This window comes from Ixodes scapularis, unplaced genomic scaffold, assembly GCF_016920785.2.
Source record: "Ixodes scapularis isolate PalLabHiFi unplaced genomic scaffold, ASM1692078v2 PGA_scaffold6__148_contigs__length_123643588, whole genome shotgun sequence".
Taxonomy (NCBI): domain Eukaryota; kingdom Metazoa; phylum Arthropoda; class Arachnida; order Ixodida; family Ixodidae; genus Ixodes; species Ixodes scapularis.
This window is the reverse complement of record NW_024609881.1, coordinates 42153720-42178700: the sequence shown is the minus strand read 5'-3', so window position 1 is coordinate 42178700 and position 24981 is coordinate 42153720. Positions and strand designations below refer to the sequence as shown.

General features: G+C 42.6%; 1 protein-coding gene across 1 annotated transcript in view; it reads right to left on the bottom strand.

Moving 5' to 3' along the window:
- Positions 1-24981, bottom strand: part of LOC8037160 (MAM and LDL-receptor class A domain-containing protein 1-like) — a 233604-nt gene that overhangs the window by 174347 nt on the left and 34276 nt on the right. The window contains exons 6-13 of the mRNA XM_040210516.3: positions 22936-23100; positions 20587-20693; positions 17073-17166; positions 15585-15743; positions 13751-13896; positions 10547-10672; positions 7319-7442; positions 4090-4239 (exon numbers count right to left, since the gene is read on the bottom strand). Coding sequence (XP_040066450.1) covers positions 4090-4239; positions 7319-7442; positions 10547-10672; positions 13751-13896; positions 15585-15743; positions 17073-17166; positions 20587-20693; positions 22936-23100 — 1071 coding nt within the window. The remainder of the gene's footprint in view (positions 1-4089; positions 4240-7318; positions 7443-10546; positions 10673-13750; positions 13897-15584; positions 15744-17072; positions 17167-20586; positions 20694-22935; positions 23101-24981) is intronic.

Here is a 24981-nt window from a genome sequence, read left to right as displayed (position 1 = left end):
AAATAATTTTAGGCGTTTTGCTTTTTTTCTGTAAAAATGTCAAAGACGCCCCCTCGGTCAATTGTTGACGAAAATTTACAATTAAATACTGGCGATCTACTTGGGTTACATTAATATTTTTTTTTTTATGTTCACGGAGAGCCCGAAACACGCTCTTTAGGTATATTATAGAGTGACTCGGCTGTATGATATATCCTTTGTGGGAGGTTTACGTTAATGTTATGCGAAAACCAAAAAGTACCATTTTAAAACCAATTTTCTAAAAAAAAAAAATTAAGTTTTTATTTTTTGTTAAAATGTAGATATGATAGTTGTCTGCACAAAAAGCAAGTCGAGAGAGCGTTATTTTGTTTGGATGTTCAATATTTAAGCATCAAGATCGTACAAAAACGTGCTTTTACGGCTCAAAATGGGCTAGGGCATTGCGTCTTCACAAACTTGGAAATATTTTTGCCTTTTTTCAACGTTCCCACATAAAAATGAAACACAGTAGTTCCACACTGTTATATTTATTGATTATTAAAAAAAATGTATACGCGGCAAGCTACATTGCAGGAGTTCGAAAGAGAAAGCAACACTTCTTAACAGACCAGCAGGCGTCGTAAACATTTAATATGTAGAAATTGGCAGACGTCGTATTCATTCGGGGCCTTCATTGGCCTATATGAACGTACCGCCCTTTCGGAACCAGCGGATGACACGACCTTTCGCGCTCGTTGTGTTAGATAGGACGGCCCGTGACAGTAAGGCGAGCAGCGCACCCTGTGTCGCGAGGAGTGAAATGGTGCGAATGAGTCGTTGACGCGGCCAACAGTGACGGCCACGCACGAGGAGTCAGTCGGTCAGAGTATTGCAGAAGGGAAAGCAAAGGAACTGTTGCCCACACCACGGCGTTACAATATCGACGGTCAACAACAGTTCTGCCGGCCAAAACAACGCCGCCTGCGCGCTAAAACCGGCGGCGCGGGACAAAAATCCCCCACATGCACCGACGAAGATGGGCCGTTTTCGTTAGGGATGTGGGGACATTTTTAAACCAACCATCCGTGCACACGTGAAACGATACCGCGTATTTGCCCAAGCTTCGAGCGCCCTATCCTTGAAACGGCCGTGCTCTATCTCTCTCCGCGGTGATCCGATAGCAACGAAGGGTTTTCTATTTTGGAAACAGCAAAGCCCGGAGACTGACATTAAAAGCGAGCCTCTTGGTAAATATGCTTGCGTTTATTTTGCCCGGAGACTAGTTGGGTCGAAGTGAGCCTTTTTGTCAACTATAACGGTTTGTGAAGAGTGGCCTTCTCTCGATATGAAAAGTTAGCGCCAGCTGACATGTTCTTTTGAAAAAAGAAAGGGGAAAGAGAACCTTTGAGTAACTGCTGTAACTACCTCGAAATCTCCTTTCCCGATATGAAGCTCGAAACATGTTACGTCTCGGTTACCTTCTCGCGCATCGCTGCTCGAATCAATTCTTCATTTTGCTCCGCACAGCCACTGTTCCGCACAGCCATCGTGGATGTGCGTAATAGGGTGAAGCACAGACTCAAGCATCATCTGGGCGCCGTCATGCTGCCAGGCTTCAGTGTCGTGGGACTGGACTCGGCGTCGGTCAGTTAAGACTTTTTTATTATTTCGTGCGTGTTTCTTCGCCCCGCTGAACATTGTTTCTCGGATGCGGATTTTCTGAACGTCTTTTTTTAATGTTTTCTTACTGACTGTTTGTTAGCGTTGTTTAGTTGTTGGGTTTATTTCGCCATGGCGTATCGGCTTGACGGTGCTGTAGAGAGCGTGTTGGCACGCATTTGGTTGTGTCCCATTTGAAAAATGCCCGGAGGAGTTGGTTTTTTTTCTTGCCATGTGCGGCTGAGTTTTTCTGTCTTTATTAATTTTTTTTTACCTTTACGTGTCGTTTACTTCTTTGTGTGACCCTCCACCAGGCGTGGATTTATCGCCTTGCCACCGCTCGGACCTAAATCTTTTACTTTTTTTTTTTTAAACGCAATTTTTGTTGAGATCGGAGTTGGGTAATTTTGTTCTTATTTACTTATTTTTATTCCCTACCTGTCTCCGTGACACTCTCTCCGTGTGTTTCAGACCGTTTCTGTGTCATCACTTTCGTTTATTACGGAAGTGAAAGGATATTGCCTGGTGATCTGTGCGATGTGCGGTGAACAAACCTTAACGTTTGGTTTCGGAAAGAATTGTATATAATATATCAATGATGTGGTGACTTCCTATGTCTTAGTAGTATGACAGCTAATAGCTAGTCATGCTAGTTTACAGTGAAAGGTTTATAAATCGAAACAATACAACGTCTGTGCCTCTTGGATATTGAAGTTCTACTAGGGCTGCTAATTTGGTTAGATATGTTTCTCGTGGTTTCCCGCTCTTATCAAAACATAAGTAACTATTCAATACCACGAAATACGTTCATAATTGATTACAAAACGCAAGCAAAAATTCAAGAAAGCTTTTTCACATTTCATAGAAACGCACGGGTCGCTATGTCTAACTTAGGTCTTGCAAAACGAAGACGTCTTTTTCCGATATTTTGAGGCTTAAATATAGAACATACAAACAAAATAAACACTTTCTCGACTTGATTTTCGAGTAGACAGCTATCATAACTACATATTAACAAAAAAAAATAAATAAAAACTCGTTTTTTTTTGACAAAATCCATTTCAAAATTGCTACTTTTTAATTTTCGCACAATATTAACGTAAACGTCCCGCAAAGAATATTTTATACAGCTGAGTCATTTTATATTATATATAAAGAGTGTGTTTGGGGCTCTCCGTAGACAGAAAATTATTATGTAACCCTCGTAGATCGCCAGTATTTTATTGTCAAATTTCGTCAACAATTAACCGAGGGAGTGTTTTTGCCATTTTTACAAAAAAAAAAAAGCAAAACGCCTAAAATTATTTCATGGTACTAGAGCGTTTTAAATGCGCGCACAGAGTGCTTGAAAATATTTAATAGAATGTGGAGTGAAAATTCACGGCGGGAGATTGTGCAAAACATCCGACGACGGCGGATGTGAAAAACGCTGCTTTCCGACACGGCCTCTTTTAAACTTCCTAAGTCGAGAACACAAAAACCGACAAACTTGCGGTTTGTGGCTGCTGCGTTTTCAGAAACAACGCCATAACATTAATGTTTTTCAGCGAAATTAAAAATTTTACCCTTTTTGCCTGCACGATTTGATATTAAATCACCCATAGCCACGGCCACTTCACACTATCGTACGTGGTCTCCAAAGGGGATATAAACGGACATATGCAGATGAATGAACCGTACTTAATCCAATTAATAAAAAAATCAAAGTTTTCAGGACCCCGCCGAAAGCCAACATAACGGCGGAGCCAGGATTTGAACTCTGGGCCTCCCAATGTCCGGTCGGGTGTGTTAACCTCTACACCTCTACACCACAAAACCTCCATACCAACATCTCCATAATAAATAACTCCTCTATCTCTCTCTCTCTCTCTCTCTCTCTATATATATATATATATATATATATATATATATATATATATATATATATATATATATATATATATATATATATATATTTAGAGCAAACGTTCCTTACCGCGATCGTTACTCTTAGGTTTAGGATACACTATATAGTTTCGGGGAGCGAAAAAACTTTAAATAATTATGAATTTTCCCACCGCATTTAACGGTATAATCTGACTTGTTCCAAACGTCACCTGGCATAAATTTTACCGCTATATTTAGCGGAAAACAAAGTTTGTATAATAAGACACGTCAAAGCACGTGACATCAATTTTCCCGCTCAAATTTAACTGAGAAATTGAGTCGATGTAGAAGTTTCGTGATGTCGCATCAATTGAGAATATTTTCCCGCCAAGATAAGCGGAAACACTGAATTGATGTACTCGTCACGTTACATACATTTCATTTACCGAGGAAATTTGACTGGTGCGTCGGTCACCCGATCTCAACTTCCCCGCTAAATTTAGCAAGAAATGAACGGACGGACGGATGGATAGATGGATAAAAATGTTGGAAGGGGGAAGGGGTTTCATTAAAAAGCATATCATTCTTTAAACAAAATTACACCTTTAGTTTCAGCAGGTAAGGCAGTTGGTCCGATGTTGGTTTCTGGCGAATACCGGTTGCCAAAACGCCACGCAACACTTCCATTGGTCGGAGTGAATGCCCACTTGCACAAGGTCCAATCTCCAAAGTCACAGTTCAAGAGCTCGTCCACTGGAACAGAAAAGAAAACGTTGTACCGGCGTAAGTTCTACGAAAACAGCGAATATGTTGCGCGAATAAAGATATTGCCAGCCACATGTTTGGTCATGCTTGAAAACACTGGCCTCCATAAAACAGGATTGTCGGTCGGTGAAGCTCAGTCAAGGCTGCAGAACCCAGGATCCTGGCTTCAATCCTAACCCCTGCCCGCTTGGATCTGGAGGAGCATCGTACCGGCGTGCGGTCGTGTATCACTACTGCGTGATGCACGTTCAGGACCCCAGGCTAGCGGTTGTACTGCACTGGCTTAATTTCTCATCTACAGCTGGGAGACTCGTCGCCTTTTGAGGCAGACCAACTTCGGGTTGTATTAACATACACATTACCCACTGTTTTTTTCAATCACAGTCTCTAACCGTTCAAATATATTGAGACAGATCTGAAACGTCCGACGAAAGCGTTCTTGGCATTTGTAGCTATTGTCACACGTTGGCTTACTCCAACCAATGGTAGCGAGGCGCCACCCTCGAGGGAGTTCTGCAACACTAGATGCCGTTCTTTCGGATGTAACGGTTTTGCATCTCGCTTTTTTGTTTCACGTTTCAACCAAGCATAGTTCGAGGCACCAGGTTCCTGATAGCAGCTTCAACTTTATGCGCAGGCTCGACACCGTTCCGCAAACAAACTATACTATCATACACCTGCCACTCCAAAAAAAACAATCTCAAAGCATTACCACAGAACTTTTGAGACTGTCGCGATGTTGTGGCAAATATTGCAAATAATGGCAGAAGGCCCTCGCAAGCGAGGGAAAACAAAAATGCAGAAGCAAACAATCTTCAGTGACGCCTCATAGAACCAGGTCGCAATGCTGGTTCTACTATCAGCATGGGCGCAGACTGGGCACAAGTTCCTTGTGAGCCTTGGGGTCGGGACTCGTGTCCCAAGTGATTGGATGTGAGTTCCAGTCGATCACTGACGCGGTGCTCGTTGCCAATCAGTGAGTGGCGCCGACTTCCGAAAGATGACGTAGAAGATCAAGCACTAAGGCCTTGTCACCTGCATGGGGCTGTGCCCTGACGCACCAGAAAGCCCGTGCCCTCTCCGCAGAGACATCTCACTAAAAAATTGTATCTTGAAGGGATCAAGCCAGGAATTTATAGAGTGGAAGCACCATCCTGAAGGTGAGTCCGAACGCTACCGCTGGAAGCGTGAAAGGCAGTTTTTAGCACCTCTACTATACTCTGCCTAGAACGCGTGTCCGCCCGATGCGTTTTAGCGTACCGATTTCACCTATACACCAACACGACTCTCTGACGTCATCGCCAATGTGGTGGCGCTGCTGTCGCACCTGCACATGCGCACATTGCCCCAACCCGGTTTGGGCAAACGCTAAAAAGGAAACGAGCGAACGAGCGAGTGTTGTTGTCGTTGCGGAGTTGTCGTCGCGCCCAACTACTGAAGCTATTGTGAGCTGTCCGGTTCTGCAGAACAGGCGCCCGCTACATCCACCATCGCGCGCTGTGACACTGCCGAGACTGCGGCCGGAGACAACATGGCGCTTCTAGGACGTCACTAGACGGGAATCGAGGGACTACTGTTTTTAGGACGCAGTAAACACACCACTAAAAGGCACGTTCCAGGCTCCATACACCAACACTAGATTAGTACGCTACTTATAACAGGTAATCAAATTACTTATAACCGACACCGATTCAGGGAGATTTGTAGTATTTTGAATATATTAATTATATAGTAATCCCAAAAGTAACCAAAAACTTCTTAAAGAAATACATTTATTTCTAACCGTTACAACGTTTCCGTCGTTATCCTCATCGCACCCTTTGTATCAACAGAACTCCTACGAAGGAACATTCGAAGAAACTAGCCGACAAGGGCGACGGTCTAATAAAGGTGGGGAATTCAAGGATGAGTAATTTGTAATCCGGTGATTTTAATCTGATAATGGACAGTACGAAATGGCCATTTTCCGAACCGACAAGAAGATAAGCTGTTTTCAAAAATACGAAGTAATCGGAAAAGTATCGGTACTTTTTCAAGTAAGGGTCAAAAACTTTTTCTCTGAAGTAGCCGAGTAATATAATTTAATGATTTTAACCAAGAGTGATAGTAATCGCAATCGAGTATTATATTAGTAATGTGTACAAGACTGATCTACACACGTACAAACGGGACGCATATCGCATAAGCGTAAAAACGTCGCATGCAGGTTAGGCCTAATGAACCTGTCTATAATGGTTACAACGGTAACGTTAATATTAGGGGCGCCAATAGAAATACAAATTACTGGTACTAGTTGCAGCAGCAACCAATGGTCTCAATTAATAAGAAGAAACCAAATTAGAACTGTGCTCAACACCCACAACGCATGTGTGAAATTGATTGTTTCTTATTATAGGTTCTTAATTGCAACATCATTTGTTTAAACACCGCCCTCTCTTTTTTAAATTTTATTTTGTAGCAGAAAACGCGTGCCCGTGCGCAGGAGGCAAATAAGCGAATAAATTGGGAAGAAATTAGAAACTTCCGAACGTTTCTATAGAAAGAAATCTGACCGAGGCCGTCAAGAGCTTTAGCCCAACGCTGGATCACCCTGCAAAGGGAAAGCCTTGCTGAGTAATAATTATTGTCTACTGCTCTCATTTCTCTATCGCCCGTGTGCGCAGGTCACGGACGAGGAGCTAACTGGATATCCGGTAGTCTTTAGGATGTTTTGACGACGTAAAAAACGGACTGAATAGAATATAGCTGAAGATAAGCGATGACGCGCTGAGTATGACCAGATTTTGTCAATTGAACATGCGTGGTCACTTTGTGCATGGTCATATAATGTTGGGTGAAATTGAAACACCAAGTTATGCCCATTTCTAAGGAGAGAAAACGTTATCGAATTTAGATTTAGTCTGTGGGGAAGCACCCTGAAAACACAGTCAGTTCCTTAAAATTTTACTCTAAATCATATGATACACCACAGCTGCCAAGGTTCCACAAAATCCCGACGATTTTTTCTTGTCTATGATTTGACGAGTCCTTAAAAGTTAAGGCATGGAGACCACACGAAAACACTTACCAGGAGTATTTTGTGGGGAGAGTTTAGGAAACGTTTCACAAGAATCGTTGGCGTATATCCTGATGTCATCGAGAGCAATATAACCACGTTCTGTCTCTGTCCCAGTCACAGCCTCGAATATAACCTGCAGGAAAAGTTTTTGCAATCCTCAACATTGATTTAGCCATGGGGAGCACAAAGAACGACACAAGTTATTTTTAATAGTAGGTCAGCAATAGCCAAGCGAAGCTGCCCAAGATCGAGTTCCACCAGGTCGCCCTTTTTTATAGCTTTTAATAGAAAGCTCTGTAAAACTTATAGCTAACTTTGCGGTCTGGTTTCAAAACCAACAAGGATGCATTTATGGTCATTTGCTGAAAGCGTTTTACGAGATATTTTTAGTATTATTAACGGTCTTTTTCCAACCGCAAGCTGCATGCCTTTAAACTGTTACCAAGGGCTCGCCCAACTATATTAATCCAAATAAGTGAAACGTTATTCACTATATATCATTAAGTTGGGCGACTATCGGAATGCGCGGAAATCGAGATGGAGCTCACACCGCTTGGCGCAGAAGAGAAACGAGCTTACAATAGAAAAACGAACACTCCAAATATGCAGATGCATTCACCGTGTTGGTCAAATGAGAGTAAACGCTTCAAAAGATTCAAAAAAAGAAAACCTTGGCACCCATCTTATGAAATAAAATAGTAAAAACAATTTTATGCTGCGCTATCATTATCAATTATTATCTATAATCTAAAATAAACGATTGAATATCAGTGCTTTTTCCCTTAAAAACGCAAACGGGCAAAACTGTTAAAAATTTCATGTCTTCAAATCTTGCCAAAACTTCGAATCGATGGTGAACCAGGTGAACTTCAAAGTTCGTAAAAAGCTTCCGCAACCTCCCTCGTCGAAACCCTTTATAGAAATGACTTTGAATGAAAACACACCAAAGTAGGTAAAATTAAAAAAAAATAAAATAAAACGTTTCCGGGCAGCTTATTTGAAAATAAAGCTGTAGCTTTTTAAAGCTGTAGCGTTATATGGCCAACTATCCTAGGGAGCCGCATAAGCACGAATTGTGTAAATCCGTTAGTCCGTTACCGCTGAACGATGAAAGAAAAAACGACAAGCGGTGACAGGAACCAGCATTTCCTACAAAAAAAGCTTTTCGTCGAATGCACAATTCTGCTTATGACGTACATTCCGCTCCGCTGTTTGCGAAGTATAAAATGTTGATCTTTGAACAACTGTACAAATATAAACTTTCACTCTACATATCCTATGACGATAGACTTCAACAACCTAGCTATCAGCTGCATGCATAGACCCGACCACCATTACAACACTCGAAATGACAAATATGTACTCCACAAAATGAGGACAAACATTAGAAAACAAAGACCCTTATTTCAAATTCCAAACTTCGTTTAGACAAACTATTATCTTCGTACACTTATTGCGTCAAATGTTTCACTAAACCTATACGAAAGCATAGTGAAAGAAATATTGTTGACCACAAATGTTGCAAACGGATCTGAAATATCTGCTTTTATCCTCTTTGTTGTCTCTGCTTTTTATCTATGCTTACTTGTTTTATAGAATTATCGTATAGGTTTATATTATAAAAAAATGTGGGATATATATGTCATTGTGTTATGTATTTTCTTATTCCTTATATTTTATTTAAAAGCGCTTCTTGTTTTAGTGCGCTCTGCTGTCGACGAGTTTCATTGCCTTTTTTAATATTTCATTTATGTAGCGGTACCGAGCCCTCGTCAGACCTTCCGGTCTTTTTCCTTGGCAGTGCAGACAAAATGTATTCCCTAAACAGAATGAAATAAAAAAAAAATCAACGGCTTCGGAGCCGAGTGCGCTACTATCTCAGCTACGAACCCAGCACGCGCGAACGGGAGGAACAGAAGCAGGCGTAAGAAATCGTGCGGAGCTGAGAAGGGTGGAGAAGGCAAGGAAAAAAGGATCAAAAACAGGTGGTGCAGAAATAGCTCGCAGAACGAGGAGTGAAAAGGACAGGAAATAGCGCTTCTCCTCTCGGTTACCCGAAGAGGCAGCGCAAAGGCTTTGTATCCGGGTGGTGCTGAAGGGAAGTGCGCGCAGTGTCACGAAGGGACAGTGGTGTAATCTAATCTGTTCGTTTTTTTATAAAAAATCCTGCCCTAGGCACCACTTGAACTAAGAGCACCGCCCACCACACACACCAGGCACTTGAAAACTAAGGGTCATCCCGCCCCAGACACCAGAAACCCTAAAGGGATGGTGAACCAAAATTTGGATTTCAAAAAAACAATGCTGGAGATGTAGGCGGGACGCTTTAATGCCTACAACACTACTAGTAAGGCGATATTTCAAATGAGACGGCCGTATTTTCGGAAAAGGAAGTCGCGATTGAACCAGACCGACGAGGCGCGTGACCGTCAAGATGCATAGTTTCCTCCTCTCTTCGCTTCGCTCCCTCAAGGCCACGAGGCGGAGAAGACGCGAGGCCGTTCCCTCTCCTTCTCGGAGAAACATGACGTCAACATTCCTGCCAAATGCGCTTCTTTTTTTGAAAATTACGGTCATCCGTTCAAGATATCGCTGTATTAGTGATGTTTTGGTGTTTGTAGCATCCCGTTGCACGCTTTTGTCGCGTGTTTTGGGGAATCCAGATTTCGGTTCAGCATCCCTCTAAAGTTACCGCATTTAAACGTGCTTGGCAGAATGACCAAACATGCAGCCAATATTTTATTGGTTTATGTTGCTTACAGTTTTTCCGCAGATGTAATTTACTCTCTTGAAAACGTTCTGAAGTGATTTTTTTGTGTTTGAAGTATCCATAAATGGGGGCGAGATGGGAATCAAGTGCAATTTTCCGTAGGCAACACACCCATACTTTGTTTATATATTTGTTTTTTGTGAAGAAACTTTTCTGTCTTAAATTCTGATTCTTGGTCTTCTTGTTCAATAAATATTGACAGCCGTCTTAGACGTTAAATATTTAGATAAACGTCTCAGATAGAGAAAATGTACAGACGAATCAACTTGACTTACATCAGAAATAGAACACAACTAGCGCCTTCTAGGCGACCGATCCACCACTTGAAAAATTTCTTTTGAAAAAGTCCTGGTCATGACGGAACCTCTCCGAGACTGGGGGAGCGCGCTCCTAAGAGGGCTGACCAGGAGCTAGCCGATAGTTGAGCAATCTAACGTTAACTGTTACCATGTGTAACAGGAACTTACCCTAGTCTTATCCGAGAGTGCAATTCGCCCAAGCAGCCAGGTGTCAAATTCTCCACCTCCTGCTTCCCATATGACGTCTTGAATCTTGTCATCTTTGATGTTTTTGACCAGTGACGCCGAATTCACCTGGAGTGTAAAAAAGAAAACAAATTTAGTCTTGGTAGATTTCAGAGAGTTTTTTAATGCTCTCCAGTTGTCCTGCATCATCCCCAAGGCATCAGCACGCAGGTAACAATAACAAACAAAAAATAATTAATTGGTAGTTCAAACACCAGGCCTTTGTCAGACAAGCCACTTTGAACAGAGTTGGTCCAAAAGCTCCAATGACATTCTCATGGTTATACGGAACAAATGTTGCAGGGGTTGTGTGCTCAAATATGGTCACATACTGTAAACTGGATTGTAAAACTCTTTACTTGGGAGCTGTTCTTGAAAAAAAAAAAAGCAGATCTTCACGGATATAACTCTTTATCAACAACTTTATTTTCTGTTGACCCGATACACAAAAATTATGCTTCAAAGTGGGCAATTCGGTGCTTATTAGTTAGCGGAGAAAACAGCGCCAAAAAGGCACAAATAAATGTAGACGCGCGACAAACAATTTTTCCACTTCATTACTTCTCTATATTGAAGATGAGAAAGAAAGTCGTAAACAGCGCTGTGTTTGTCTTTCGTCTACTTGAACTTGTCTTGTTTTGCATTGTTTTTACCTGTTACTTATAGACCAACTCATGTTTACAAACAAAGCGGAGCGCCTCTAGCGGACGCAACCGGCGCCGCGCATGCGCAATGGAGTGTGGGAAGAAGCTTGCCGTCGCCCATAAACAAAATCATTGGGAGGCGATGTTGTCGGCGTCGGTGTGAGTGCCCGAGCGCTCTTTCGCGTTATAATTTTTCATTCCACGTTTTCCTGGAAATGTCTTGTTACTTTAACGGCCTCATCGAAATTAGCGAGGCTGGTTACACCGAAAAAATGTCGCGTGAATAATGTGACATGCGGCGATTCATTCCGCGTGGTCGCCGCAAAATGGGCACTAAAGCCTACTTTGCATGATGAGATTCTGCTCGTTATTTTGATTCCCGACGTCGCCCGTGTTGCAAAAGCGTGGACCGTTCCTGAGATGGTCGACGTCGATACTGAAAATCACAAGCAGAATCAGACCAGGTGAATCAGGCATAACAAGTCGCTGATGGTCACTGGTAACAATGATCAACCATCTCCTTGTTTCTACTGTTAACACCGAGCCTCCTTACCGCAACCCACCCACAAACTTAAAAAGTACATTGAGGCCTGCTCCTACCTCTTATCGCAATTACCGTTTCAACGGTTTGTTTACGGGCCGCTGTCGTTTGAACGAGCAGACAACAAGTAGAAACGTTTGAATGAGCAGACGACAGTTGAAACTATCAGGCAGCCGTTTGAACTTGAAGACGCACTGAACGTTGTCCGTAGGTGGTTGGTACAACTTTGAGGTTTTCCCGCGTTCATGTTGGAACGAAACAAATAAATCTGACGATCACAATTGAATTGTGAACTTAACCCAAAGTGCGTCCCACACGCCGTGTGGGTCGCACTTTGGGTTAAACCGGACGCCATCAGACCACGGAATCGTGGTCTGACGGCGTCCGGTTTTTATTTTTCACGGCACCTATCAACGTTCTCGGACGAACAGAGCTGGCAGAAAACACATGAAGACTGACCTTCACCTTACCCGACTCTTTTGCTAGAGCATCACTCGCGGCGTTCCGACGATAAGGCAGGCTTTTGTCCGGCTTCTTTCAAAATAACACAGGAATGCACGTCCCGCATGGTGACTTCCGTCAACAGCCCCAGACCAGAAGTGCGCCTGACGCGCCCCCCCCCCCCCCCCCCCCCTCCCCCGCTCCGTGACGTAACAGAGCTGAGGTCGTGCCTTCGAAGCGCTGCTTTTTCCTTCGGGAACAACTCAACTTTTCTCGCCCATGTTTTCTTATCGTTACAAGGACGTTATCCAAGCAGTACACATTTGAATCACATGTGTATGCTTTGAGAGTTGGAAGCATCCCAGGCCTATATCCTAGTTTCTTAAACAAGTGGCACGATAAAAGCCGAACTTGGTTTGTCTTACACCAAATATAAACACCGAAAAAAGCAAAATTGTAGAAAAAAAAAACAAAAAAAAAACGTAGAACACTAGTCATAACTAAAATTTAGTTTTATATAGTTTTTTCTTCAAATTCAAGGTTTATTTTTGTGTCCAATAGTTTCCCTCAATTTTAGGCTTTTCTGTGTTGGACAAAAACTAGACGCTTATCGCTGCCTATGTTGGAAAATAGGAAAGGGAGAGGGTTGATAACGTTAAGAAACAGGCGAGCTCGTTTAGGTTATTCATAGTTAAAACGTGAGACGACGAAATTAAAGAAACAGGAAAACAACACGTCTCCATTTCTGTGGCGTTGTGCCTATGTATAGAGAAAGAGTATTCCCCAACCTCTACAAACATGCTGTGAACCGAACACTTTGGAAATGTTCCGGTACCGATAAGAGACGGAAACTAGACAACGTGTGTGGTTTCGAGAAAAAAGAAAAAGGAGGCACTGTCGCGAACAGTGAACTGGGTGCTCTCTTCTGAGTTATTGTAGAATAAAACTCTAAATAAAGATTTTTTTTTTGTAACGCTAAAAATAAGTCGCGCCGAAATCAGAAGGACAAGAAGACGAAGTATGCACACGAAACGCTGACTCTCAAATTATTTTTTTAACTAAACATAAATCTGCGTTTCACGACGCTTGTGCTAAACCGGTGGAGAGTCAGCGCATTACGTGTGTACTTTGTCTTGCCCTTTCTTTTTTTATGTTTTTTTTTGTTGCTTATTTTTACCGTGAACACGTACACCAACTCGCCCAACATTCCAACGAATCCACTTGGGATATCGCATTCAAGGAAAGCTCCAAGTCGGGGTTGTGAGGTGTTCTTCGATTTTGATAAAATTGCTTCTGAGGATAATGTTCGGATAATTGTCTCTAAATTGTCTCTGAGGATAATTTCTGCGAAAGCACAGAAACCTAGCCTAAGCTCATATCCACAGAATATTCTCTATTTGATAAATTTAGCAACGAAATTTTTCTGAGTCACGTGTGCAGAATCGACAGCCAACATTTTTTTTTTTAAATTTTTGAATGGATATTATAAGAAGACACGAATGATTAAAAGTGCCAACTTACGAGAAGTTTTGCATCTTTGCCTCCTGCCACTATGTACTGGAACTCCATGCAGTTTGTCGCCTGTCCTGCCGAAACCACCGCCTCGCTGACAAGCTGTGCTTTCGCTCCCTTGATCTGCTGGAACGAGCTGTAAAAAACGTAGGAACCTGGAAAGAAGCGAATGGTGATCAGACCATTTCTCCCTTTCAAAATATTTTAGGCGGACTGACTTTTTTACGAATATACTGATTAACGGGATTTAACATATTTCGCACTCTTCCCTTTTCTGGCACTTAAATGAGGCATGCTTCGACTCTGATAATTGAAGAAACTCCTGGCCTGGTTAATTATGTTAATTATATGTGCCTCGTGATTCGCTCTTCGGGTTTCTTGATGGCTACTCGCGAAGTTGTAGTTCATGCAAAGTGATAAGAATTTGTTTGAACTCGCCATGTTCTGTTTCTTAAGCTGTCATATTTATAGAGTATCTTGGCGAGAGATCTTTGATTCGCCATATCTTGCTGGAGTATTAACTTTAAATATCGTCTTTATTAGGGAAAGAGAATAAGCAAAGATGAAAAAAGAAGACGTTTTGCAGTAAACGTTTAGGTATTATGTATTCTGAGCGCACAAAATATTTCGCACGCTTTCGGAGCTCTCCCTGCTTCCCATCCCACCAGAAATGGCTAACGCACAAAATATTTTGCACGCTTTCGGAGGTCTCCCTGCTTCCTATCCCACCAGAAATGGCTAACCTTCAGAATGAAGCTGGCGAACATGTAGCCATCTTGAAGGATTCAATATAAACAGCTAAGCAAATCAAAACGATTCATGTCTGTACACCGTGACGTTGGTGTTCCCTAGTACCGTTACGTATAGTTGAGCCGAAAATGACGAACTTAGCCAGTTCAGTTCTGCCGGCGACCATGGCGGGGTTCGAGCTTTTCGATGCGGGATTGGTTCTTCGCCGTTATAATCGGCTTTTCATGCAATCTCATTGGCTGTCAAATGATAAGAAGATGCACAATTTTAAAGCGATGGCTTTAAGGAACTCGTTTCGCAGAAAAGACGATGTCGGCGCTGGACGACGAAATCCTGATCGGTCGATGGCGCCATGACGTCAGAGCCACAAGACCTCGCGTGAGAATTTCAAACAACTCACAACGCTCACCTGAAACGTGACGTCACGAGGCGTAGGATGACCGTAATTAAAACATTACATGTAATCCGAATTAAAGGTCGCAGCGTGTCTAAAATGATTTCACTTTATAACGACTAGAAAAAAGTGCAGTATTTTAGGATGGATTCGGACCCTCAACATTTCGGTTGCGAACCAGACGTTCCACCGACTTTCCGCGCAGACACGCTTGGACGGCATGAGAACGAGCGGGGGTTTATATGCTTAGCCATCGGGTTCCCGCCTTAAAGGCGAAGCTTCAGCGTCATTCGGCATTGTTTAAGATGTCAGTAATGATAAACTAGAACCTTTATTGTTCTGGCTCCGGAAACTAGAACGTACATTCCTGCCAGAAACCTATTTTGTTAAAACGAGTTATTAAGTTCTAACTCCATTTGAGTAACACCAAACGTAACCTCCGACGATGCAGCAGTGAGTGTTAGATTCATTCGAAACATTAACGTATGTTTTTTTTTTTTTCTTATGAATTAGAATTAGCCATGGGGCAGATTCCTCCCCTTCCAGGACAGCAGCAGCCGCAGTAGGTGAAGACCCAGCGGCAACACTATATCTACAGGGTGCAGCGAAGGCTCAAAGCGTATGCATGGAGGTCATTTTTTTTAATATGGAAATATAAATCCTAGAACAGAGTGTAATGAGATACCGTTACATCCTTACCGGCACTGGTACCAAGAGTATGGTCTTTGCTAGGTTTTGGAACCGTTGTCTTGGTGGTACCACCAGCCAGAGTCCATACGCCACTGTCACTGTAGTCATACTTTAAGTTCATCCATGAGCAAAGCCCTTCCTCAAAATTGCAGTCATGATTGCCAGAGCCTGCAAAAGAAAGAATGGAGAGTAACGAGGTATATGTACCAGCGTTACCTGATAACGCTTCCCTGTTTACAACAGCCCAGAACGCAATGAGCATAGAAAAATAGGGCGAAATTTAACAAACAAAAATATCGTGATGCTTTTGATTCCTAAATTTATTTCCGTATTTCCCTACGACCAGTCTACTGTCCGCCCGAATATAACTCTAGCGGTGCGGACCAAATTTTTTTTTGTTTTTTAGCTTGCGCTTATTTCTATTAAAAGACAACTTATTTTTTTTGCCCTTTTTAATGAGTAAATAGCGGTCGACGATCACCACCAATGCATGTAGATGAATAATGTCGGGGGGCTATAGTCCGTTACAGGTTGAGAAACGTTATCGAGGGAAGGGATGGCTGGGAAGAAGGAAGCAAACAGAATGATAGAGGGGAGGAAATACTTTCCTCTCTACAGCGTTCCTTCCGTTTCCTCCTCCCCAGAATTCCTGTCTCTTGAAGACATTTCTTAACCTATACCTGAATAGTGGAAATATAATTATTGCCTCGTTCTATATTCGTAAATGTAGAATAAAACGTTTTCCTTTTTTTTCCGTTTCATAGATGTATTTTAGAAATGGTACAAGAAAAGAGGACAGTCTGTATGGAGCACCGCTCCCGCTTTTACTTGATATTTATTTCTTGATATTATTCGTTTATCTCTTATACGAGCATTACATGTAAATCGTTAAAACGTCAAGTCAACCTTAATACATAGCAATATAGTTGATCATAAAGAACTAAAACTTAAATACGATGCAAATTGAAGAGCAATTTTATATTATTTAGTATCTATAATTATTATGGCACTTTTTTACAAAAAGTATTTGCCTAATTGATAACGATATGGTTCATGAAACCTGTACAGCGGTTCGACGACACTAACATAAGAGTCGTATTAACTTTTTGTTTTCTTTTTCTTCTAGTGAAACATAATGTATCTTCTGCTCAAAATTATTAATGACAAAACTGGCAACTGAAACCAAGTCAAGGCACTATTGTTTTATGACTTTTTACGACATCATGTTTTGTCTCGCTCGATCTTCAGACTCACTAAATTTTAAAGCAAGATGTTTCCGGCGCAAATAGCGTGAAGTTATGACCACTGCGAGATTCAGAAATGAAGGAACGGCTCAACAAGCTTGTGGTTCCTGTCTCTAAATTGGCTATTCGGCGCTCTTATCGGCAAATGCCGCCTCTTCATTGGCCGCGGAGCGATAATGGCATGCACGGCACTTCCCGCGCCCCACTTCTTTTAGGTTGTAGGTGTCTTTGGTCAGATCTCTAGATAACCTACCCTGAGGACGCGAGCAGTCACTGAGGCGTACGTAGTCCAATCCGCAGTAGAATCCGTGCTGCTGTCCCGACCCCAAGGAACACTCGAAATCCAACTGTGAGGAAACAAAAGTATCCGTGATAAACTTAAAATCACGATAAGGTGGCCAACTTCTCCATCGTGCGAGAAAATGTAACAAGCTAAAGGTGTACGAGTTTCTCGCTTTCGTGAAATGCATCGCAAAGTAGATTCGATTGATAGGCTTATTTTACTAAGAATACGTTAAACGTATACGTTTAGAATGCGCACCTTAGCCGCCAGATTGGATTTACGCGCTGACCACCGCGCCAAAATAAGACGTACACAAACAAAACCTAAATTATAAATACACTACAGACATATAAAGCTTGCGAGAAATATATATTAACTGTGTTTTTCCTCCGTTTTATGAACTTATATAATTAGTAAATTAGTATACTCTATCTGTATTGCGCTTTACCCACGATATTTTTCAAATTCGCATGGAAGTGTATAAATTGCGGCAGGCATGTCCGAGAAGGAACGATACTGCCTACATCTAGAAGATGCGCGTTTACTCTTACCCAAATGTCTGACGCTCCAATAATCTCAGCCGAATGTTCGGGATGCCGGGTGTAACAGAGAAGGTGGCCACTATGGCTTCGCCTAGTCAGTCTCAGACAAGCTCGACGCTCGAACCGAGATACCGAGGCTAGTGAATAAGGGGCCCAGTGTGGCCTTGCCAAGTCAGCGAGTCCCGCGTTTGCTAGTTGTCGTCCGAACACCTGGACGCTTGCTGCTGCTTTCTGGACGCTCGTTCTGTCTTCTGTTTCTGGCACAAGTTCGCCGATGAAGCCTTTATATTTTAGTTTTAAGTTTGTATAGCTTTTACATCCCCGACAATAAAAATAAAACGAACGTTTCTAGTTTTTCTTTTTTCACACTGATTCGAGGGTCGACAAATGATTAATAATTGGAAGTATAAAGCACTAAGGTTTGTGCGCACGAACGCGTTTTACGAGTTTTGTTTTAGAAACGCTGATCTCAAAGAGACACTTGACTTTTTTTCTGCTATCAGCTTGGATGTTACACAAAACCCACCAAGATTTCTTTTATTTTTTTTTGTAAAATGATTTAGCCTTATATTGACTTCGTGACGGTCATCCTGAATTAGGCACACTTTTGATACTTCGGCATATCGCCCCAAGAAAGAAGCACGCATTGGAATCACACCTAAACCTGATCTCCAACGATAATTTTAATTGTCTGTAGACGTTCTTCTTTAAGTAAGCTGGACCCGAAAAAAGTATATATCTCTCTTTCTCTCTCTCTCTCTCTTTATATATATATATATATATAGTAATGAAGTCGCACCGCGAAACGTTGTTGGAATTTTAAAGCATTTAGTGAGTCGACATTTCGGCCTTAGACAGGCCTTCTTCAAGACTGTTTGCCGTAATCGGTTACAGAGTTGTTTTCGGTTTCCACACCCGGGTCGCGTCACGTGTCAGATCACGTGTAAAAAAGCGCAAGAAAAAAACGCTGCTATACTCCGTCCCAGTCCACGCCCGGCCGCAGCAGACGCCGCCAGCCATCGGAGCCAACCAAAGGCCGCGTCAGTTTTCGTGACCACAATAACGGAGTGTCGTCACGTACGGAAGGCGCAGTCAAGTTCGCAGAGCTGCATCGGCCCAGATGGCCAGCAACCCACACCGCGAAAGAACGCAAAGCCAAACAAAGCACAGTCAAAAACAAACAAAAAAAGGAATGAAATAAGCGCACACAGTAAATCAACGCCAAAACGCATAAATCAACCTTCTGCATAGGAAACAATGACATAAGCGCACACAGTCAATCAACGCCAGCGGGCGTAGACAAACCCCCTGCATTAAAAAAAAAGGATTGAAAAAGCAGCACGCAGTAAATCAAGAAAACGCTCGGGCAAAGCGCATACACAAATCCCCAGCATTAAAAAAAAAAAAAAGAAGATTAAACACCAAATTTAACAGTGGGAACCACAGTCCCAGAACTTTCAAAAAGGAGCAACAGGTTGAAAATGCATGTTGAAGGTCATGACCAGTTGACTCATCGACAGGTAACACAGAAGGGTACACGGAAAAATGCAAGGGTTGTATTAATGGGATTGAATTAGCTACAGTCACTCCGCTACAGGCAGATCAAGGTGGACTGCATGCATAGATGACATGATACCGGGATCCTCATTAATACCAGCCCGGATTGAATTAAATTTGTAAATAAGATACGGTTCTCTCTGTTCGCGATACCGGTTACTTTTGAGATTGGATTGTAAAAATGTAACGTCCAGTTTGTCAAACGTGTGTTTGGGTAAAGCCATATGTTTTGAAAGGGGGAGTTTGGGAAATGAATTTACACGCGCCCTGTGATTGTGAAACTTCAATCACAAAGGTGTGCTGGTTGGCCCAGGTACTGCTTACCACAGGTGCCACATGTCAGGAGGTAGATCATATTACTTGTTCAGCAGTTTAAGTTTCCGTGGATTATGAAGGTGAAATTGGAATTCGTACTCTCTACCGTGGTTTTCGGTGTAACGTGTTGACACACTTCGCAATTTGTTCTTCCACAAGGGCGACTGCCAGTGCTTTCGGTGTAAGTTGTCTTAGACCTAACTGTGGCGTCCCTAAGATTGCGTGAACATCTGTAGACTACTCGGGGAACAGAAGGGATAATCCTTGCGAGGCGTTCACTTTGCTGTAACATTTTTTTAATGTTTTCGCAATATGTCTAATTCACGACATTGATTTCTATCGAAGCAAGCTTCCCAAACCTGCTTCCATATTTGCTTCGTTATATTTACCTGAACCTCCGGCAACTGTGCAGAAAAGTGCAAGGAAGTCTACTCCCGGTATGTGTGTTGAAATACGACCGGAAGTACACCGACAAAATGTTATTGGCCTCTCTCTGGCGTCCATATTAAGCCGCTAAATTCAGTGGAGAAATATATCCCAGTCACGACGACCCTACACGGACACGGACAAACTGATTCGTACAAAAAGACAGTCAGCAGAAACTAGACAGTTTGAGGGGGATCCTTTCGCGCGTCCGATATGGTACGGTGGGCCCTCCGGAACAAACTGCGCATGTGCGAGCCTTCTGCGGCAGCACATGCGCAGTTCGCACCGGAGGGCCCATCGTGCCGTATCGGACGTCGAAAAACGGTTTCCTAAAACTTTCCGCTGCCTGGTGCGTGTTTCTTTCCTGTAGGACGGTCAAGTCGGTCGTATAAAAACTGTCGGCAAAGGTGCCTCGTAACCTTCGCGAACCAAACATGCTTCGAAGCAAGCTTAAGGTGCGACCGCAAATACTTCTGTCAACATGTCTGCAGCGAGCAGTAGGATATTTTTTTATAAGATGTGTGACAGCGGCTAACAGGAAACATATCGGGGGTTCCAGGTGCCGAAATCTTCTCCAATAACAAACTGTCGAAGTAGTGAAAAACATTCCCTTTATCAAGATTCAATCGTGGAAAAGGCTGAACCTGGATGGTAGGGCCGCCGTCGAACGAAGCTAGAGCAGGAGTCCATCTCTTGTGGAACAGGGCGTCACCGGAGAGCCCCCAGATAGGTAGGCGGGCTCCGTCGTGTCCTAAAAAAAAAACATAAATTGACGAGCATTATTGTTGGCACGGAACATGGTGCCACCCCGACGCTTTTTGCCTCGTCACGAATCTGGTTTCGAGCGCACGCGCAGTGGCTGCCGTTGGTGTGGGCAAATGCGGGCTCGTTTTTTTTACGTACGGAACATTCGCGAATAAAATGTTGTACACACTCTACAAAACACGGGGTAATTTCAAACACGTAAGCTAGAACTTTTTTTTCCTTTTTTTTTATCATGCGCTGCGTGTAGTTACTGGGAGTCTCCAATGCATTTCTTTTACCAACTCCGAAGTTTATATCGCCTCTGCTTCGCATTATATCGCAGTGAACGAAAATATAACGAGGGTGGTTTCTGTGTCATTCCTTCTTCCAGGACTTTACCACGTAAGGTACTTGCGCCTTAAAATTCTGCCGGACGCCATGTTGATGAATTCTCGCCGTATATCTTTTATAGACGTGGAGGCAATGTAACCCTGCTCTTTCGAGACTTCCCCCGCGTAATGATCGAGCGCGCCTGCCGGAGTGGACGGAGACACGAAGGAGCACCTGCTGGTACTGGATCTTTATACCTACCGTTTTATATTCGTACCTGAGATGACGCATAATCCAACGAGTAGACACCGCCCGCGCGACACCGAAGGGAAACAAATTGGGAAAAACTTGGATGTATGCAATCCAAACCTCTCAATCGTGCTGGCTGAGATTGAACCGTCCATCTAGCCATTCATTATTCTTCGGTGTTTTATAAAGAGCAGAATCGACGCCACTAAGCGTCTACATGTAAACAAATAGCGAAAAGGCCGCATGAGACTCATCAACATGGCGGCAGGTGGCATACTCGAAGGGAAAAGGCGTTTCGCGGTACCGCCCAATGGGTACCGACAGTTCTCGTCACGTTATTATCACGACACGATCATTGACATTTCGCTGATTAGACAATAAGAATGTTGCAGAACAATACTCGCGAAGCAAGAAGCTAAAGCACCCTGCATTTCAAAGCTGTCAGTATGTATTGCGTGCAATTAGATGCTATGCCCCAACGAAGATGTGTTCTGTCATCTTGCACGAGCTGAGCATCTGTACTGCGTGAACCAAAGCTACACGAAGTTTTATCAAGTTTTAGGCTTGATAAAATATTGTTTCGTGCGTCTCGGGCCTTTCGTTTCCTTCTAAAAGGGAGTTAAATCAGGAAGCTGGACAGAACAATGAAAGATTTAGTTGTATTGTCTTCGTCCTACACATCAATTCGTTGTTCAATCTTGACCCGCTCCAACACGCTCTTGGTCCATTAAAGCATCTCGGCTTATGCCGAAACCTCATTGTCATCAAAGCGATAATTATATGGTCGACACGCCCCACGCCGTGCATTTCTAAAGATGTTCATGTTTATAAATGTGGTGTTACAATTCTCGTTAGGACGGCAAACTACCTTAAAGTACTAGCAAGGTACTCTCAAGTTTATTTGTTCTCCTTTGGCAGTTGTTTACCAACCTCAGTCTGAAGCTTATCGGACCTGGTAGAATATAAACTAACCATACGAATCAAGGCTGTCCAGTCTTTGAAAACAGGAGAGAGCCTGCGGCAAACGACGTCATTCAGGAATTAAAAAAGCATGTTCCAACAGGTTGTGGCCGTCTAAATGCAGGCCAGTAATGTCGCTCTACCACAGACCAATTTTCTTCTTTCCCCCCAAGGTCTGAAATTATTCGCACCATAAAAAAATTATGACGCAAAGAACATCCTTCAGAGTACCAAATTAAGTATCTAGTCTAGTTGTTCACATTTCGCAGATATTTATGTACCCTTGCGCAACTATAAAGACAGCATTTCCATCGCTCGTCATTAAAAATGCTTGTTAAGAACGAATTTGTGTGCGCTTTGTCAGACACCATAATTTTGAAGTCGCCATTTTGTTTTGCCAGGGTAGACATCTGCACTCGTTCCCGTCTAGTTGTATAAACATTTTCCTCCTCAGCTACCGCTCTTAATGCTAACGCTTTGTAGACCTCAGTAAAAGCTAAGGTAAAACGCCTCATCATGTGGGCAGGCTGACAGAAGGAGCATTTATACGCAAGCATCAGTATGCCACTGTCGGGGACGAGAAATGTTAACAAACTTGCCCTTGTTTATGAGAGGAAGGAAGCCTTTGACCTTTAAGGAGCTTCCTCTCCTTTATGGCACTTCCTTTAGCGTGGGCGAACGGGACCACAAAGGAAGGTTTAACATCTTACCAGTAACAAAAACTCGGAGCCCATGCGGAATGTTGTTGGTCGTTCCTTGCGAAACGTAGTAGTAGAACTGCAAGCATTGACGACCGGTGTGCCCACTCACTTTTGGAGAACTCAGCAGACCCACAGGGTTCGTGCCCAAAGAAGGCATGAAAATTGCAAAGCCACCTGCGGAGGGGACAGAAAACGTGGACAAATGGGGCGAAGACATTAAGACTACATTACTATATAGTAGGAGTGTGCCAATAATGGTTTAAATCCAATACCGCTCCGTCATTCATAACACTCCCCGGTGCAGAAAAAAACACACAATTCTGTGCTGATGTACCGGATTCAAGACTATGAATGTCTAAGCGCTATTTCATTTGATCCACTATTCGATCACCTCTACAATCCAGACGACAACAGACTGGGTTCGGCCTGCACTACCCAGTATCTCAAGTAGCAGCCAGGCTCTTCCAATCGACCTCAAAATTCGGTTTCTTAACCTATCCCGCTACTATTTTGTGTAGCGTTGCCAACAGGCGGTGCATTTTTTTCTATAAAATTTGCAAAGAGCGAACTCACCCGAGGAAAAAGTAAAGAAAGAAAAAGACTTAACTTCTATGGAAACGCAGCGAAGTCATCGGTCTTGAAACATTAGCGTTTGATGTAATAAGGATTGAAGACCGGTGGCTTCACTTTGTAGGAGTTAAGACTTTTTCTTTCTTTCTTTTTTTTTCAGGTAGGATCGCTCTTTGCAAATTTCACAGAAAAGAATGCACCACCTCTGAGCAACGCTGCACAAAATCGTACCGCGATAGTTTAAGAAACCGAATCTTGCGGTCGATTTAAATCCCCGCCACCATCTGATACACCCGAGAGTTCATTCCTGAACTGATAGAGTGGTAAATGACACGCGCTCACCGGACAAATAAAGCTTCTCACTTATATCACCGGACCCTCCTTTTTGTGACTAGTTATGCACGGAAGCTTGATATCACGTGGTGACAGATAGACCCATTATCCGCTTGTTCAACGAGCGCGAAGGTTTCACCTTACTCTCAGATTACGGGCGAACGGAGTATAGACCATCACGCGGCCATGTCGTCACGCAGCTGCGATGGCTCTGTTGGCGACACTGCGCATGCGCAGACAATTCACTTCAAGTAAATTTGGTTTCTGCGCACGCGCAGTGCCCACACCTGGTCTGGGCAAACGAGGTCTTGTTTGTAAACAGCGTGTTGGTCTATAGTTTCTGGGAAGGGTAAGAGCGCAGCTTTTGTTCTTAAAATATTAGAAACTCACTGAGTTCCATCATTCTGCTTGTAATCAAAAGAAATGAAGGGATATTTAAAAATTGAGGGAGACTTTAGGTAATGTTAAGTTTTTAGAGTTACATCGCTTGTTTCTGGGTTCGGCATCAATATTTCCGTCATATAATTCTTGATGTTTTATTTTATGAAGTAATCCCACTTATAGCGTATTAATATTCGAGCTAACTAATTGGATGTTGATGTATTTATAATCTATTATACCTATTAAACTACCTCGACATTCACAATAAAACAATAGACTATAAAACAATAGACTCTAAAACCAATGACTTCCTCTTTTATGGTTAAGATTTCCACCATATTCGCTATTCCGCGTTTTTAGTCCACACACAATGGAAATTTTTTCCCGATACTAATGTAAGATTTTGTATAACAACGCCTTACATGCACAAAGCAAACCGAATTGATCGGAGAGTAGACTTTCTTAAAGAATTTGTAGATATTTCATTCCGGCTCCTGAAACGTCATGCGAAATGGTAAAGATTTGAACGTTGTATTAAAAAACAAATAACACAATAAATGAGTAAGTATTTGGTGCCGTGTAATGCACTTTGATGATGATCCAATTTAATTACTGCCATTTCATTCGCTATTGCTTCTTTATAAAAAGCGTAATTTTCCTATTAAGGTGTCAGTGGAAAAAGAAGCTGCAATTTTTGGATTTTAGTTTTACAAGGAACCGCTGAGTCGTCAGAGCTTTCCTGTCCCTTATTTTGTTCCACCACTGTAAACT